The sequence below is a fragment of the Panthera onca genome, chromosome E2 (assembly GCF_046562875.1).
Source record: "Panthera onca isolate mPanOnc1 chromosome E2, mPanOnc1 haplotype 2, whole genome shotgun sequence".
In the NCBI taxonomy this organism is placed as follows: Eukaryota; Metazoa; Chordata; class Mammalia; order Carnivora; family Felidae; genus Panthera; species Panthera onca.
In genome coordinates this window covers 31,046,792-31,064,446 of record NC_138353.1, presented here as the reverse complement: position 1 = coordinate 31,064,446, position 17,655 = coordinate 31,046,792, and the positions used below count along the sequence as shown (strand labels likewise).

The 17,655-nt window shown below is 37.5% G+C and overlaps 1 protein-coding gene across 8 annotated transcripts in view; it reads left to right on the top strand.

The window, feature by feature from the left end:
• The window catches only part of RPGRIP1L (RPGRIP1 like), a 95,325-nt gene that overhangs the window by 9,037 nt on the left and 68,633 nt on the right, over nt 1–17,655 (top strand). For all 8 annotated transcript variants that reach the window (XM_078438719.2, XM_081791540.1, XM_060650758.3 and 5 more), the window contains 4 exons: nt 3,172–3,274; nt 4,637–4,780; nt 14,404–14,509; nt 16,808–16,954. In XM_078438719.2, coding sequence (XP_078294845.2) covers nt 3,172–3,274; nt 4,637–4,780; nt 14,404–14,509; nt 16,808–16,954 — 500 coding nt within the window. The remainder of the gene's footprint in view (nt 1–3,171; nt 3,275–4,636; nt 4,781–14,403; nt 14,510–16,807; nt 16,955–17,655) is intronic.

The window sequence follows — 17,655 nt, the reverse complement described above, 5'->3', positions numbered from 1 at the left end:
AAAACGTACCCAGGTTACAAAGCAATTCAATTGCATAGATGAAACTTAATATGAAAAGAACCTAAATACTTCTAATAAAAATCCCCAATTCTCTCCACCCATGATGAACTTATTTATTTATGATGAAGCGAAAGATCAGTAAGTATTTTAAGTAACATTTTTAAAATTTCATCAACTAGGGAAGGAAATAACATGATAGCGGTAATTGATCTTTGTTTGGAACATGCTTCACATCAAGACCAAACGTTTTGAGGGACACAAAAAAATCATGTAAAACTTTCATTTCAATTCATTGAGGAGAGGAAAAAAATGCCATATAAACAGAAAAGGAGAAAATTTTGTTCTATTTTTTTCTCCAGACTGATTATTGACACTATCTCTTCCCCAGGCAGAGTTCTCTGGAAGTCACCAAGGCCTCCACCTAGGAGACAGCTGCGGGATGGCAGGGCTTAGCTACTCTAGCTTGTGAGGTTGGCAACAGACTGAAAATAACCAAAGCAATCATAATGAATTATAAATTAGAAAATTATTCTGCTGCTAATTAACATGGAAGAGAGCACTTGACCTTTCAGAGCCTCATTCTTCCTATCTGTAGAATGGAGTGATAACAGCAGATTAGCCAAAGAGTCAAGAGATGATAACGCCATGGTAAAATATTTTACCTTTCAAAAGTCACCTATCCACTCCAAAACGTAGTTTTGGCATCTGTGACTATAGCTGGGCAAGATGATCTCTAAGGTCTGTAAGGTCTTTTATACTAAATAAAAAAGCAACACCCAGATTTTAGATGAATATGGCAAACTAATCTAGTACTATGAATTGCTGTTTAAAAAGAAGAGTCTGATGGAAGTTTTCTCTTATGGAAGGAAAAAAAAAGAGCTGCACAGTCTTTACAGTGTGACTACATAGCTTGAATTTCTCCTTGTGTTTATTAATTCAGGGGCACCTGGGTGGCTCAGTCGATTAAGCATCCGACTTCAGCTCAGGTCGTTTATCTCACGGTTCGTGGGTTCAAGCCCCACATTAGGCTGTGTGCTGACTGCTCAGAGCCTGAAGCCTGCATCAGATTCTGTGTGTCTCACTCTGCCCCTCCCTCACTTGCACTCTGTCCCCCTCTCTCTCTCAGAAAAATAAATAAACGTTAAAAAAAAATCATACTAATTCAAACCTTTTTCACTGCTTGGTACAGAGTCCAAGAGGTAGAAGCTGCACAAAGTGCTAATTGATGACGAATACGTTCTCTTTCTGAGTAAACTCCAGGCACCATTATCAAGGTTGATACCTTAGTAATCTGAATAGACTCTCGAAGACTGCCTTGGAGCTTGGGACTTAGGCCACACTTGTCAGAAATATCACAGCGTAGGGTGGCCAGGTGCAAACAGTAGATTCTCTCTGGCTATGAGCAGCCTTGCCCTCCAGCTGCTGTACAAATACTACCTTTTTCTATGCGTGCCTTGTCAGGATAAAGCATGGAAAGTACTGGTTTAACGTATGATCATTGTAATGTAGAAAGAATCCTTACTGTGAAGAACCAATGGAACAAAGATTTTTATCAAGTGTGTATGTTTTACAATGTAACCATTGGCAAACCACTATCACACCATAAGTATTAAGATTATTTTGGGGCGCCTGGGTGGCTCAGTTGGTTGAGCGGCTGACTTCAGCTCAGGTCACGATCTCGCGGTCCGTGAGTTCGAGCCCCGCGTCGGGCTCTGGGCTGATGGCTCAGAGCCTGGAGCCTGCTTCCGATTCTGTGTCTCCCTCTCTCTCTGTTCCTCCCCCGTTCATGCTCTGTCTCTCTCTGTCTCAAAAATAAATAAAAAACGTTAAAAAAAAAAATTAAAAAAAAAAAAAAGATTATTTTAAGTATAGGGGCGCCTAAGTGGCTCAGTCAGTTAAGAGGCCGACTTCAGCTCAGGTCAAGATCTCACGGTCTGTGAGTTCAAGCCCCACATCAGGCTCTGTGCTTGCAGCTCAGAGCCCGGAGGCTGCTTCAGATTCTGCAGAGCCCAACGCGGGGCTCCATCGACCGTGAGATCATGATCTGAGCCAAAATCAAGAGTCGCACACTTACCCGACTTAGCCACCCAGGCGCCCCAAGAAAGAGTTTTTATCTATACCTCGTATCTGAGACTATGCTCCACTAAAAATCTAAATTATTTGTCATATTTAATCTACTTGAAACTCTAGTTACTTAATTATTTTGTAAGTGTAATCCAATCATGTAATTAAAATCATGTCTCACTTTTAACAACGGGACTAGACTTGTGAAGTTGCATGTAATGACTTTTACAAGAAAAACTATATTTTTAGGGCAGCAGCAAAATTTTTTATTTAAAGGAATCTCATTCATGATCACTTCTTGACTTACCTTTGTTTAAATGTGAATTTTCTTATTGAGATGGAATAAACCAAAGTGTAGAACATTTTGATTCACACTCACAGTCTCTGTGAGTCACACAAATGAAGATCAGGTTCAAAATGTAAGGGCAAGGAATGTGAATGGCTAATGGATAAAACATTTTTTAAATCTACATCCAGGGATGCCTGGATGGCTCAGTCAGTTAAGTGTCCGACTTTGGCTCAGGTCATGACCTTGCAGTCTGTGGGTTCGAGCCCCACGTTGGGCTCTGTGCTGACAGATCAGAACCTGGCTGGAGCCTGCTTCAGATTCTGTGTCTCTCTCTCTCTCTGCCCCTCCTCCACCTGCATTCTGTCTTTCTCTCTCTCTCAAAAAAATAAAACATGAAAAAAAATTTTAATAAAAAAATAAAAATAAAAGTCTTTAGCCAAAATATGGGGGGGGTGGGGAAGTTAAGTCATTGAAATCTCTTTCCTTCATTCATACCTGAGTTTATATCGTAAAGCCCTGAATTGAAGACTTTGGTTCTTTCAGAATGACTTTAGGAGTTATAAATCTAAGTGGAGTCAAATTATTTCTAGGTCATTTGGTTTCCATAGCAGAATTTGTTTAATGGGCAATACTTACTGCTGTGTGCACTTGATGCCAATGATACTCCCTTGGGCAATGGATTTCTAAGTCTCTGCACTATAGAGCTCCTGTATCTCAGTACTTAGGAAATTTTCTTATATACACATTCCTTTATGATAGCAAATCAAGAGTCCTTCTTTATTAATTTCACTTTTATAATCTTGCTGATTGACTTTTAGGTATTCGCTTCCAAGATATTGACGTAGCAGAAACTCTACAACCCATGCTTACAAAACATGGCAACAGTTTACTTGAAGAAGCCAGAGGAGAAATAAGAAATTTGTATGTATTCTTTTTATGGTCATTTTAGAGCTTTATTTATTGATTGATCATGTCTTTTTTGATCCCTCCCTTTCCTTTATTTTAAACACAATTGGCTTATGTACAAATAATTTGCTCCACTAAATACATCTTGATCCGTGGGGTAAGAACAGATATTATAGAACATGTTTCCAATAAAATGAGGCAAATGAGCAACTTAACCGACTGCATCAATGGAGGGGCTTATAGAATAGTCTCTGTATTACAGTTTTCTCCCCAAAGGAATGGCGTAAAGCCCAGTCATTTAGAATAGTATAAGCTTTAGAGGCAGCATTTCCATGCTCAGAAAAATTACAGGTAATTTTTTTTTTAATCCCGAATTAGCCTTTTTGCAGTTAAAAAAAAAAAAGAATTGGAGGGAGTGGCTTAAAAGTTTGGAGTTATCAAATACATATGGATTTCAGATTTTGTTTCACTGTGATTCTATAGCACTGCATTCTTCATCATACTCTGGTTTTGAAAAAGTTACTTCTGCCGCATTTAGCTTACCTCTCCAGTTAATGAAAGCCTCATGGCTTCAGTGTCTGTGAGTCACAGCAATGAAGATAAGGCTCCACCTTATCGACAGGCCTTTACCTGGATCATCAAAAAGTAACCATTCTAAATGAGGAAAGAAAACATAAAACAAAGCATCACACTTTAGACCATTGCTTAAGAATAGTGTGGGCTTCAAACTAGTTCTTTTGAATATTTTATTTTATTTTATTTTGAATATTTTAAATACCAGTCACGGCCATGACTATCCTGTAAAGGAATAAAACCAAAAGATTATACCTAATCTTGTTACCTGCTAATAGTCTGAAAAACCAGGTTCATACCAGTTTCCTGAGGCTCATTACGCTGGGATACTGCTACCCATGGTAGAGATAAATAAATATATGCAAAAAACCTCTGTTCTGTTTTGCAAATTTGTTGTGAGCTCGCTCTCTCTCTCTCTCTCTCTCTCTCTCTCTCTCTCTGAAGTGTTAATTTGAGTGATCTATGCATATATACATAGGATAGAGCAAAAGCATATAAATTATCTATGACCAGGTTGTGGAGGACAAAGTAGGTAACCCAATAACAATACTTACTGAATTGAAGTGAACCAAAGTCCAGGTTATTGCGTAGGGTATTATTATATAAAAAGCAACATTTTGAATTGTTCCATATGCACTTCTAACTCGTCACATTTAATCTACTATTCACTATGTCCAGAGGCACCTAAGCTAAAATTTTTAACTCTTACTTGCTCTTTATTATGAAGGACTTTCTTTGTCCTGATCTTAAATACTGCAGATTTTTCCTCAAACTACAAATTCTTGTAAACGTTCTTTATTTCAGAGAAAATGTTATTCAGTCACAAAGAGGCCAGATAGAAGAGTTAGAGCACTTGGCTGAGATCCTGAAAACTCAGTTGAGGAGAAAAGAAAATGAAATTGAGTTCTCTCTTCTTCAGCTTCGAGAACAGCAGGCTACAGATCAAAGGTATGTTAAAACAGAAATCTCACTTTGATAAGGTCAAAATTAGTTTAAAATACTTTATCATATGCCATGGAAGGATAAGTCTAGTCTATTTTAAAAATCATGTTTTCACTTAACGTTCTTCATAGAAGCCGCTCTAGACCTACTAACTGCTATCAACAACTCTGTATAAGGATGTTTCTCCCTAACCTACTCTGGCTCACCTTGTTCCCCCACTCTTTGGCCCCTTTTGCTGCATTTACCATAACTGTAGGAAGTTCTGATGCCGTCCAGTTGCAGCCACCGAGAGAAAGGTGTGTGACAAGGACCCAGCTGTTGGCATGTCTTATGAATAAGTCCAGCCTCATTTGACTTTTTTTTCAGCACTAAAAGTGAGTTCCGTAATACGGTACCAAGTTGTTGGGGTTGTTTTACCCCAAAAAGATGCTTGTCACCTCTCCTAATATTCAAAATCTGCTTCAAATTCTGTTGATTGTCATGGATGACAGTGGAGCCCTTCAGTAGTCTACTTGCTGCCCCTTCAGTGTTGATGTTTTATAATGTCTACAATGTTCTTTTCCATCCTCCTTTGTCAGGTTTGGTTCTAATTCCTCTCCCTCATTTTGTATTTCCACACTGTGTTTCCAGCAAGACTCTTCTTACCATGTTCTTTCTTGAATTATTTTCTCCCCTTTGTTCCTTTGTTTTTTCCTTTTGTTTCCTTTTCTTTCCTTTCCGTTTCTTTTTGTGGACCAAGGAGACCTAGAAGTAGAGGGAGTGGTATTTTGAATTTCCAGGTACCCATCACTTAGCTTAAATGATCACTACCATGATCCCGATCTTGTTTAACCTGTCCCTTCAACTTTGTTTTCTTGAATTAATCAGCCTCAGCCAGATGGGATGTCATCTCACATAGGAATACTCTAATATAAATCTCTGATAGGGAATTTGTTTAACATGGCACCATGCCGTTATCACATCTAACAAAATTAATTGCAATTCCTTAGTATTCTCTAGTACCCAGTCCCTATTGAAACTTCCCTGAAGCTGTCTTGTCCTGTTTGTCTGAATTGGAATCCAAATGAGGTCTACACATTGCATTTGCTATCTCTTAGGTCTCTTCTTTCTCTCTTAGTGTCCTTCAAACCAGACCTCGAGCCTCTATTCGTTTTTCCCCTCTCCAGTGTATATGATGTCATGCTTATGTGGCTAAGTTCTCATTTAGAAACACCAGTATGATTTTCTAGTCTTTCATTGCAGATTCAGAGTTTAGTCCTCCTTTAACAAACTAACTTGACACGGTAATATTTGAAAAAAACTAGGAAAATATGCCTATGAGACTTGTTGTAAAAACAATAAAGTGGGCTGAAAATATACAAGAAGCTTTATATTTCAGAGACTCAAAAGATTAGTATTCTCTCTGTTAATTTCTGTTCCTAAAAAGTTATGTGTAAAATTTAATTAAATTATCTAATGAAATTCTATATGTTTAGTGATGTTTATATACCCTTCTAAGGGCAGGGCAAAAGAAACATGAGTCTTTTTGAGAATTATATTAGGGGATGTAATGTGAACCCTGATTCTGAACCAGCTTGAATACCTAGAAGTCATCCATGTTCCCCCAGGAAGAACTGGTTTAGACTTGGTCTGATTGGAAAACCAAGACATGATTCCTTGTGAGGAACAGTGCTGAAGGACCAGACCCCAACCCTGAATATGATCTTAATAAATTTCCAACAACCATATTTAAGATAGTAGCTAAAAATGAACATTCTACACTTAGACCAAAAGCCCAAGCTTGGAGCCCATCCTTACCACCTTTACTCGACAGCTGAGTAGCAAGGTTATCAGAGACCACTTTCTGTGTTATACTTCCTAAATTCCCAACGAGTAGGATGGATACTGTGTTGGCCATTTCCCTCTTCCAAAGGGATATGATCACCTAGGAACTTGAGTGTTCAGTTCATTGAAATGGAAATCCAAAAGCCCTTCAATCCTAGGACTAGAACAGCGGAAGAAATAGAGTGATAGACAGGTATGCATGTTTTCTCCTACGAATATTGTCAGCAAGAGACACCAACATATGCACCTAGACGAGTTTACCTTAACAACTAAACTATGGCCCTCCCTCAGTAGCAGTTTCTTTTGTCACATCAAGAATTGGAAGTAGTGGGGCGCCTGGGTGGCTCGGTCGGTTAAGCGTCCGACTTCGGCTCAGGTCATGATCTCGCGGACTGTGAGTTCGAGCCCCGCGTCAGGCTCTGTGCTGACTGCTCAGAGCCTGGAGCCTGTTTCAGATTCTGTGTCTCCCTCTCTCTCTGCCCCTCCCCTGTTCATGCTCTGCCTCTCTCTGTCTCAAAAATAAAGGTTAAAAAAAATTTTTTTTAAATAAAAATAAAAAAAAAAGAATTGGAAGTAGAAACAAAATGAGTATTACAGGTAAAGGAACTTTTGCTGCAGAGGCCAAAGAAATAAACTTTAGTAAATAGCATATTGTTCCTTGAAATACAGTTGTTGAAAACTGAAGAAATGACTTCCAATAAAGGTCTTTAAGTCTTTTTTTCTTGTATGTTTACACATAGCTCAAAATTTTATGTGTCACAGCAATTTTTTGAGACTAATGGAAAACTGTTGAAAAAAATGTTGGGGAGAATATAAAACTTGGTATAATTTACTGTAAAGAAAAATCACAAAATGGAAAACATATTTAAACTTCTCTTTCACGGATACATTATTTCAAATTTGAAATTCTAGAAGTCTGATCAGGATGTTGGGCTCCTTGTTCTCAAACATGAACCTAACGTAGTTGTAATCTTCAGAGTGCAGTGCTTGATATTTATGGCAAAGAGCCTTTTCATAGAATATTACAGAAACTCTTCGTAGTATGTGTTTAATAGACCAGTTTGGTTTGGCATCAACTTGACATAAACTGTTGGTTATCCAAAGCCCTTAATTGCTTTGAAGTAAAAGCCCAGTGCTGTTGTTTTTTATTAAAATCATGTTTTTTCCTGTGATTGTGGTCTATTTTGGAAGACTGAGTTGTGATTTTTGCATATGTTCTACATAATGCCTCATTAGCAAAAAATCTTGTATCATTTACAAGTAGCCTGAATGTCTGTGTTGTTTTGAACAAAAATCCATATTAAAATTTAAACAATATAAAAATGCACATTTTCTGCTTATTAAAAAGGCCGTCTTAAATTAAATGCAAAGCAGTAACCAGTGAACACATGTACGTGAACATTAAAATCAGAATGATTTTACCTTTTATTGGCTTTTTCAACTCCAAAAATATTTATACTCTTACCAAATGTGTAACTAGTTTGTACCAAGTAGTTTTTTTTAAGTGAATGTTACAGTGTTTACCTTCTTAATTAAAAATCATGTAAGTTCCCTAATATCCCAGTGGAGGAAATTTAACCTATAAATGTTCCAAACACTCTTGACTTGCCCTCTTCCCTTTGGTTGACAGCGGACTGTCAAATCTCAAAACAGAGAATCCTTTTGCAGCCATGCAGTGTCAGAAACAACTTGGCTTTAAGGGCCCCATCTCTCCCCTCTAGGCACACGCAGGATTACTTCCTAGCTCTCTTAAGTTCTTCCCCAGCCTTTTATTTTGAAAAATTACAAACCTACAGAAAAGTCTTAGGAATAGTCGTGTGAACACTCACACGTACCTTTCACCCCTTCGCATATTTGTGAATGACATAAGCCTCTTCTGCATCCTGCACGTGAGGCCTTTTCCCTCCTTCCTCCTCCTCTCTACTCTCTCTCCCTCCCTCCCACCCCCAATCTGAGTTAGACGCATGTATCATTTCACCCTGTGTACACTTCTAAGTATCCTCTAGGAACAAAGATATCCTCCTACGTAACTACAGTATGGCTATCACATTCAAGACATTCAACAATACAGTAGCATCACCTAATACACAGTCCACATTCAAATTTCCCAACTGTATCCCTTTATAACTCTTTTTTTTTTTTTTTTTTTTTTTTTTCCCAATAGCTGGTTGTGGTTTGTTTTGCTTTGGTTTGATCTAGTATCCATTCAGGGATCATACATTGAATTTAATTGTCCTGTCTTTTAGCTTTCCATTATTCTGGAGTGGTTCCCCATTTCCAGCCCACTGATAGTTGTTTGCAGAACACCCCTCAATTTGTATTTGTCTGATTGCCCAGCCCCCTAATTTAGAGGGCACATCTGGTCCTTGGATGGAAGGGTAACTGGGGCCGGGGATAACCACGCACACATTATTATTACAGGCAGGTGATCTGTCATTTTTTAAAAATATATCCACCAAGCTTGGACTGTTGTTTGAATACCTTAGAATTTGCCCAATGAAAAGTATCACACTCAAATACCATTTCTTTCATCCCCATGTTTTTTATTATTAATATTATCTAAGATTGTCCTGTGATAGCAGCTTGACGTATTTTCTCAGCCCTTTATCTGAACCACAGAAATTGTCACAGTTAATAGTAAAACCAATGTGTTAGTGCACAGTTGAGAGTGGAGAGAAAGCTAAAACTAGGAACATCTCAGAGGAAGGAGACCACTTAGAAGAGTGGGAAGAATTGATCTTTTAGAATTGGATTTGACTGTCGGCTCCCTCACATAAGGACTCTGGCCAAATTCCTTACTTCGCTAAGCCTCAGTTAGCTACCTCAACTGTGAAATGAAGCGATTGAAACGGGCAAGTGGTTCTTCCCTACCTTTTAAACGGCAGCTAATTTTATCCCTAGGGAACTCGTGTCTCTGAAAGATTTTGTCTGCCGAATAAGCAGCATTTATTAATTTAATCAATTCAGTGTGCTTTTTTTTTTTATTCATCAAAGACCTATATCATGCCAATCACTGCTTCTGATAATTATGAGATAACCTGTTTTATTGAACTGACTTGGTATAATTCTATCAAAAAATAAAAACAGGGGCGCCTGGGTGGCTTAGTCGGTTAAGCATCCGACTTCGGCTCAGGTCATGATCTCGTGGTCCATGAGTTCGAGCCCCGCGTCAGGCTCTGTGCTGACAGCTCAGAGCCTGGAGCCTGCTTTGGATTCTGTGTCTCCCTGTCTCTCTGCCCCCTCCCCACTCATGCTCTGTCTCTCTCTGTCTCTCAAAAATAAATAAACGTTAAAAAAAAATTTTTTTTTTTAATAAAAAACAATACAAAACCTTCACTTTTGCAACTTAGTTGCTGGTGAATCTCTATTTCCCATTGGGCTTTTTGATATATTAAATATAATTCTCAGATTCCCATTACTAGCTGGAATCCATTAAACTTGATCTTCAAAATGATCCTTTTAAGAAAATCAGCCAGGATTTCAGGTCTTCCCGCCTACAACCGGTCCTTCAGAGTCCTCCCTCCATTTTCATAAAAGAGTGGTTATATGCATGTGGAGCTTGACGTAATGTTTCTCTCCATTCCTTGTGGGTGTCAAGAGTGGGAAAACACTGAGCTCTGATTTATATTTTGACCCACCACCACGAGAAAGGTATGATCCAGAGGCAAATAGACACAGATGAATTTTTTCCTTTATGCAATCTTAAAACAGAGAGCATTATTTTCACCTATGAAGGCAGGTAGCAGTTTAGAGCAAAAATGGTTGCATTTCAAATAGACTTTCCTCAGCTATTTTAGTAAAGCCATTCTGTTTAGTTTACTAGCAACCTTCTGTAATCTTACTCAGTATTGTTACTTTGCTAGTGATGGTTGTCTGTGTATCCCTAGTAAAAGCTATAAATGACCTACATTTCTTGTAACAATAAACTTACATAATGTCTGCCACCGTTTAAAAAAAAAAAATGTACCGTAGAGGTGTTTTAATTTTAAGGTTGTTTTCAACCAACCTAAGGTTGTTATCCCCCAAGTTCAGTCAGCCTAAAACTATTATTCAAAAAGAGCCTCTCCATTCTGTCATAAATATTTTACTCAACTACTGTCCCAAATCTCATAGCCTAGCTTCTGTATTCTATAGCCCTCTCTTCTAAATGGTGTTAAATACTACATTATAACATTTTTGCGTCAAAAAAATCAAGAGGCTTTCTTGAGCATTCATAATCTTTACTGTAACAGAGTGAAATGGCAATGGAGGTTCGGGGGGGTGAAGTGAGAGAATTATGTGCCTGGGGAATGAAGTATAAGAAACTTTCACTGGAGGAGATTTTTGCCTCTTAAGATTTCATATTAGACTATACATTACATAGCTCCACTGAAAGTTTTTCCTTCTCCAGTATATCTGAGGTTTTAAGTTTCTGGATTTATTATGGCACCCAGTAGCAAAGCCGGAGTCAAGTGTTTTCAAGGCTTCCATTAGAAATTCCTTTTTCAGAGTTTATTGCTTGACTGTTTCCAATTATATGAGGGAAACTTGGCACATAGGTTGTTGAACTGGATTACTTTTTTCAACATAAAATCTAATTTATTTCAGTTTGTTTTTAATCTAGAGATGGGCCAACATCTCTTCCAACCGTTGTAGAAGATTTGATCATAATTCTAAATAATATGTCTATAAAAAAAAAACAAGAAAAAGAAAAGAAACCGCATTTTCCAACTTAATTGCCCAAGGTTTTTTCAAAATCCTTGTTGAAAAATTTGAGAAATTTATTTTTACAAAGCACATAATTAGTCTGCTTGATATCTGTTTGCAGATCATTTCAGCATGTGTAATGCAGCATGTATGAATCGCTTCAGGACTGTCAAGAGTTCCTCTGAATATTTTTACCGTGGATTGTTCTTTCTGTTAGAACGTCATCCTCCTGAAGATGTGATGTTCCCATCACAGTGCGTGAAACAGAGCAAGAAAGTAGGATGTGGTGGCCACTCAAAACACCACTTATAAAATGAGCCCCATCTCTGTGCTTCAAAGGAAGCCAACCTGAGGCCCTCCTCCTAGTGCAAAGAGGTCTAGGACAAGCCTCTAAGCACCGACCCTGGCCCCCTCTTGCCTCTTATCATCCTCACATCCCTTGTCAGCTTTTTGTGACGTTCCCTTCCCTCTTGTCCCTCTCATTTCCACCCTCATTCTTTTATCACATTTCATCTGTGTAAGGATGTTGAGTCAGTTGTCAGGTTGGAGACGATTTTTCATCGTACGCCTTCCTAGAGGCCAGACCACATTTATCACATTGTTGATTTTGATCTTTTATGTCTTAGCGCTTGCAGCTGAACAGCCAGTCGTCCTTTCCTTCTCCCTGTTAGCCTCAGAAATATCTAATCATAATAATCACTCCTGGATAAAGCCCCCAAAACTGACACTTGAAAATAATTCTTAAAGACATCTGCAGGTGTTGCACGCAAACTGATTTCTGTGTAAAGCACCACATGATTATTGTTGTTTTCTAACTAGTTCGGTCATCCTTGTGCCCACCTGTTGGGCATTACTAGCATAAAGTACTAAGTCACTTTTCTTGGCAGTATTTTGTTTTTTTTTTTTTTTTTTTTTTTTTTTTTTCTATTTTTTTTTTTTATTTTTTAATATATGAAATTTACTGTCAAATTGGTTTCCATACAACACCCAGTGCTCATCCCAAAAAGTGCCCTCCTCAATACCCATCACCCACCCTGCCCTCCCTCCCACCCCCCATCAACCCTCAGTTTGTTCTCAGTTTTTAACAGTCTCTAATGCTTTGGCTCTCTCCCACTCTAACCTCTTTTTTTTTTTTTTTTTTTTTTTTTTTTCCTTCCCCTCCCCCATGGGTTTCTGTTATGTTTCTCAGGATCCACATAAGAGTGAAACCATATGGTATCTGTCTTTCTCTGTATGGCTTATTTCACTTAGCATCACACTCTCCAGTTCCATCCATGTTGCTACAAAAGGCCATATTTCATTTTTTCTCATTGTTCTTGGCAGTATTTTGAATGAAAAGTTTGATCTTCAAGGAGTTTAAGGAAAATATTCAAGGAAGCATCCACCAGTTAAACCACCCTGAGCGTTTTTGGAAGATGCTTACCAGCCTTGGCCTTGCAAGGAAAATTCAAAATTAAAACCTGCTATTTTTCTGTGACCCTAGGTGGCTGAATGGGTTATTGGGACTTAATTCTTGCTAACATCATTAAGCAAGTATTATTACTCAAACATATATATGTATATTTTCTTGAAAATATTAACATTCTTAAAAACCGGAAGAATAAAATATCATATCAGAGGCAACTGAAAATATAAGAAAAGATTTGAAATTATTTGAAAAAGATTCTGTCCTTGCATAGAATAACTGTCACTCATTGTCGAGTGGTCAAACCAAGTAATTCTGAGGAAAACAGATTAAGCTATGTTTTGACTTCTAATTATGAAAAAAAAAGGCGGGGGGATACTGTCTTTATTAGACTTGTTTAAAATATATTTTTCCTTCGTGTTCTGATGTTTTTGGCGAGTACAGATCACGTAGTGGGGAATCATAGTGGGGTACTGCTGAACGTGTGCTCAGAACTCTACTAGTTAGCATGTTTTCGGCACAGAATCATTTTAACATTGTGTTAAGACTGTATCCTGGGTACGATCCAGGTTCTTGGACTTGTTTATCTTCTGTGTGAGGACAACTAACTGTCCGATGCCAAAATACAATGAACTTTCAAATATCAAAGAGGAAAATTAAGTATTTCAAGTCCTCAGCTGGTTTACAGATGTGTGAGCTTTGTAGTCCATTTTCTGGTTCCAGTAGGGCATTGTGACAATTTTTCCAATATGTGTACACTAGATAAAGTTTTGGAAGTAAAATTACTTACTTGAAGTCCTGAAATAATTTTCTGAATCTAAAATTTTTATGTTTACTTTTTTTAAAAAAAAGAATGAAGTCTAAAACTGGGCCTCACAATTTTTGAAATACTTTTGAATATAAAACGTATTAAAGAACCTTTCTCTGTCAGGCAAATAAGTGCCTTTTGAAAACGGGTATTCATTTAGGTCTATGATTAACCTTTAACAAGATCTTCCTGTTAAATTCTACATTTGCTTTAATCTCAGTAGGAAAAATACAAACTAGTATTGCAGCATATAGAGTTTCTATATACCCTGTGGACGTTAAATGATCTCTTACAGCTAAAGGCACATCTGCAACATATTTAAATGCCAGCTTTGGGCATTATTAGTATAAAATGCTAAGTCACTTTTTGGGGAAATATTTTGAAAGGTTGAAACTCCAGGAGGAAACTCCAATAAATGGTAATCTTATGATACCATTTGTTTCAAGGGAGTGGTAGGAAGATGAGTGGCTGTCTTGCGCATTTTTGTCTTAGGGGAAAGTGGTAGTAGGATAGTCCTCTTTCAAATAAGTCCGAAGTGCAGGGCGGCACGATCGCTGTGCTGTATAGACTGACGTCCTTTTGCACCATCTTTCAGGATGCCGTAAAATGGTTTTAAGCGCGTATTACAAGATGTCGGAGAGGTGACCCAAGTCATCAAATTTGGGTCTCCCTTCAAATCCTGAGAATCTATGAATTTATGAAAGTTCAAGAGCAACGATTGGTTGGCTTTAAATAATGCATCTGTCCTAAGTGTATGTTAAGCTAAAAACCCTGTGACTGATAAGCAAGTGTGCAAATTTTTCCTAGGTAACTTTGTAGTGAAAAATTATGATTCCACCACAGGTTGTTTTCTTTTGCCTTGCATTTTTTACTCTGTCTCTCTTTTTCTTAAACACATTGTTGAAGGTCAAACATTCGGGACAATGTAGAAATGATTAAGCTTCATAAACAACTCGTGGAGAAAAGCAATGCTCTTTCAGTATTGGAAGGAAAATTTATTCAGCTTCAAGAGGTACTGTGATCATTTATCTTATTATGGTGATACATAGACACAAAGGTTCAAAGAGAGTGTTTAGGTTATACTTTTTAAATAGAATGGTTGTAACACTAAAAAGTTATTTTTAAAGATGCTCTTTTTATTCTTAAACATGTATTATTTCACTTCATGTGTTATTTGTAATTTATAACTTAATAGCTAAAGAAATAACTAACCGGTTGGGACTGTTTATAAATATCTGTGTCATCTTAAAATAATAAACATATTTATCATAAATTATCTCATGCCAAGAAAATTTATTTTTAATTCCTCTTCTCTGAGTTCATATGGGCACATAGCACTGAAGGGTTAGACGTTTTTGCATATATCTTCAGTTCTAAGCATTTATGAAATAGCCAAGACAGACCAAGTTATAAATAGGTCAGTAACCAGGTTTTGTTCAATCTTTCTTTGATGTGTTTTGTTTTGTCACTGTCTCCCATTATCACAAAATACTTGAGACCCGTCATGTCAGCAGCTATCAGTGTACTTCTTTTAATTCTTGATCATTCAGGTCGACAATACTTGGGACCCTTCATCCCTATGGTTGCTTTACCAAGATTGTGGCCCTGCATGAATGTGCCATCAGAAGGTTCCTATTGATTGGCACTGCATAATTAGCATAGGTTCTGGAATTAATGAACTCCCAAACATTCCAGATGAACACAATTCGTATTAAACAGTACTTTCTCTGAAGTACTGAGACCAGGAAAGCAGTAAATTGATGGAAAGCATAGGGTCATCGGAAGCCTAAATTTACTATTGAATTAGATAAATATTTTTAAACTTGTACTCTGGTTTGTGCTTTCCATCCTGCAGGAACCTCCTTAAATGCAAAGTAATAACTGTCTTCCGTATGAATATGAGGGTTTATGAAAGAAAGAAGGCTAATTGCAGAGTGGAGACGATAGCCCTGTCTACCTATAGATACAAGAGGGAAATTCAGAAAACATGGAGCTGAGGGCCATTTCTAACATGGGGAATTAGGAAAGAAAAAAAAAAACAATGATACTACCTTCTGTCACTTTGACCACCTGACTTCCATTTAACAGTGATGCCAGGTACTTCTTCCAGTACCAACAATTGTTAAGGGTCTGTTATAGCACAGGCTCCACTTTTGAGGACTGATGTTGGGTAAAGAAAGGTTTGACAGGTTCAGACCAACAGCTTCAATGAATGAGGTAGGAAGCCCAGGAAAAGCTGGTTAAAGATAATGTGTTATTAATAATACCAAGATTAACAAAAATTGAACTTCAGTTACTCAATAGCTATGTTTATTTTAAATGATTGAAGAACTTCAGATTTTATCCTTTTTTTTTTCTTGAGAGATGTTGTGCATGAACATGGGCAAGGGAGAGGCAGAGAAAGAAATCTTAAGCATGGCCACCTCCAGCACAGAGCCCAATGAGGGGCTCGATCTCACGACTGTGAGATCATGATCTAATCCGAAATCAAAAGTCATATGCTCAACCCACTGAGCCACCCAGGTGCCCCAGAACTTAAGTGATTTTAATTAGCACATGAACCATTACATGTTATGGCTATGGTCTCTATGAAAAGACTTTAATATCATCACCTGTTTTATTTATTAAAAAAAAAAGTAGGGACACCTGGGTGGCTCAGTCGGTTGAGCATCCAACTTCGGCTCAGGTCATGATCTCATGTCATGGTCGGTGGAGCATGTGACTCTTGATCTCAGGTTGGTGAGTTCAAGCCCCACTTTGGGCATAGAGATGACTTAAAATAAGAATAAAAATTTTTTAATTGAAAAAACTTCAGTAACTATTTTACTGAATTGAAAATTTTAACCTAATTGTATTAAAATTAGAAGCTAGCCTTCTGTTAGGCTGTTTATATGCTGTGGTGACAAATCCTTTCAAGTTTCATTATCTGTGGTCAGCATTTATTTTTGACCCATGCGGCAGCATTTTTAGACAGCATGTCCAACCACTGTAACCACAACAGAAAGAAAAAAAATTTGCCAAAACCAATTTACTCACTGGTCACTAATCAACCAGTCAAAAACTAGAAGGAAGTAAAATAAAGGACAAAAAGTTTGCATTATGTGACTCTGTGCTAAGAAAACTATATTCTTTTCCTAACTATACACTTGGGTCAAGAGTGTCTCCACGGACAAGTAGCACATATACATTGTTTGTGAGGTGAAGAGTAAACTGTATAATGTGAACTTCAGGAGTAAATTCACTTATAAAATTGCAATCACTTATTTAACATGGAATCCAAAAATAATTTCGAAAAGACTTTGTTTTGTAGAAGCAGAGAAGTCTCCGGATCAGCCATGATGCCTTGATGGCAAATGGAGATGAGCTAAATATGCAACTCAAAGAGCAGCGTTTAAAATGCTGCAGCCTTGAGAAGCAGTTACATTCCGTGACATTTTCTGAAAGAAAAATAGAAGAGGTAAGCTCCCAAGAGGTTATTAGCCATTAGTTGTGTTAAAACTTCTCTGTAACTGTTTTGAAAAAGTAAAGTAGAGACATTCTAAGCAGTATATTTATTTAAAAATCCCAAACTACATACACGGTGCTTTGAGCACAGCAAAATATAGTCCGTTTGTTATGTGCAAGGCACATCAGTGCTTAAAAATATGTGCCAACATGCTGATATCCACTGTTCACCTAAAGGGTTGATTCTTGAGGAAAAAGAAAACACATTTTGAAACTTACCTGTGGAACCTAACTTTCTCAGCCTTAACATCTTATTAGCCATTTGAGACACCAAGACAAAGGAATACACATCTGTTTCTGGGGAGAAGGAAGGATATTCTGTTCCGCAACATCAGCAATTTTGTGAAATTATTTAATTTTTTTCCTAGGAAGTTGTTTGAAAACTCATCTTTCTATTATTATCACGACTCACATCTCCCAGCGAGCACAATCTCTTTCTGTGTTCTCTTAAATTTGTTCTTAAAAAGAATGAAATAAAGCAATGAAATAAGATGCTTACATTCTGTTCTGATCTTGGGAGAATCTTTACTGTGTCTCATACTTGCATCAAAAGGGAATTATGAAAATGGAAATGAATTTTAAGAGTACTCTGATCCATGGGAAAGGATTGTAACTACACAATATACTGGTGAATAAAACTTTAAACATAAATGC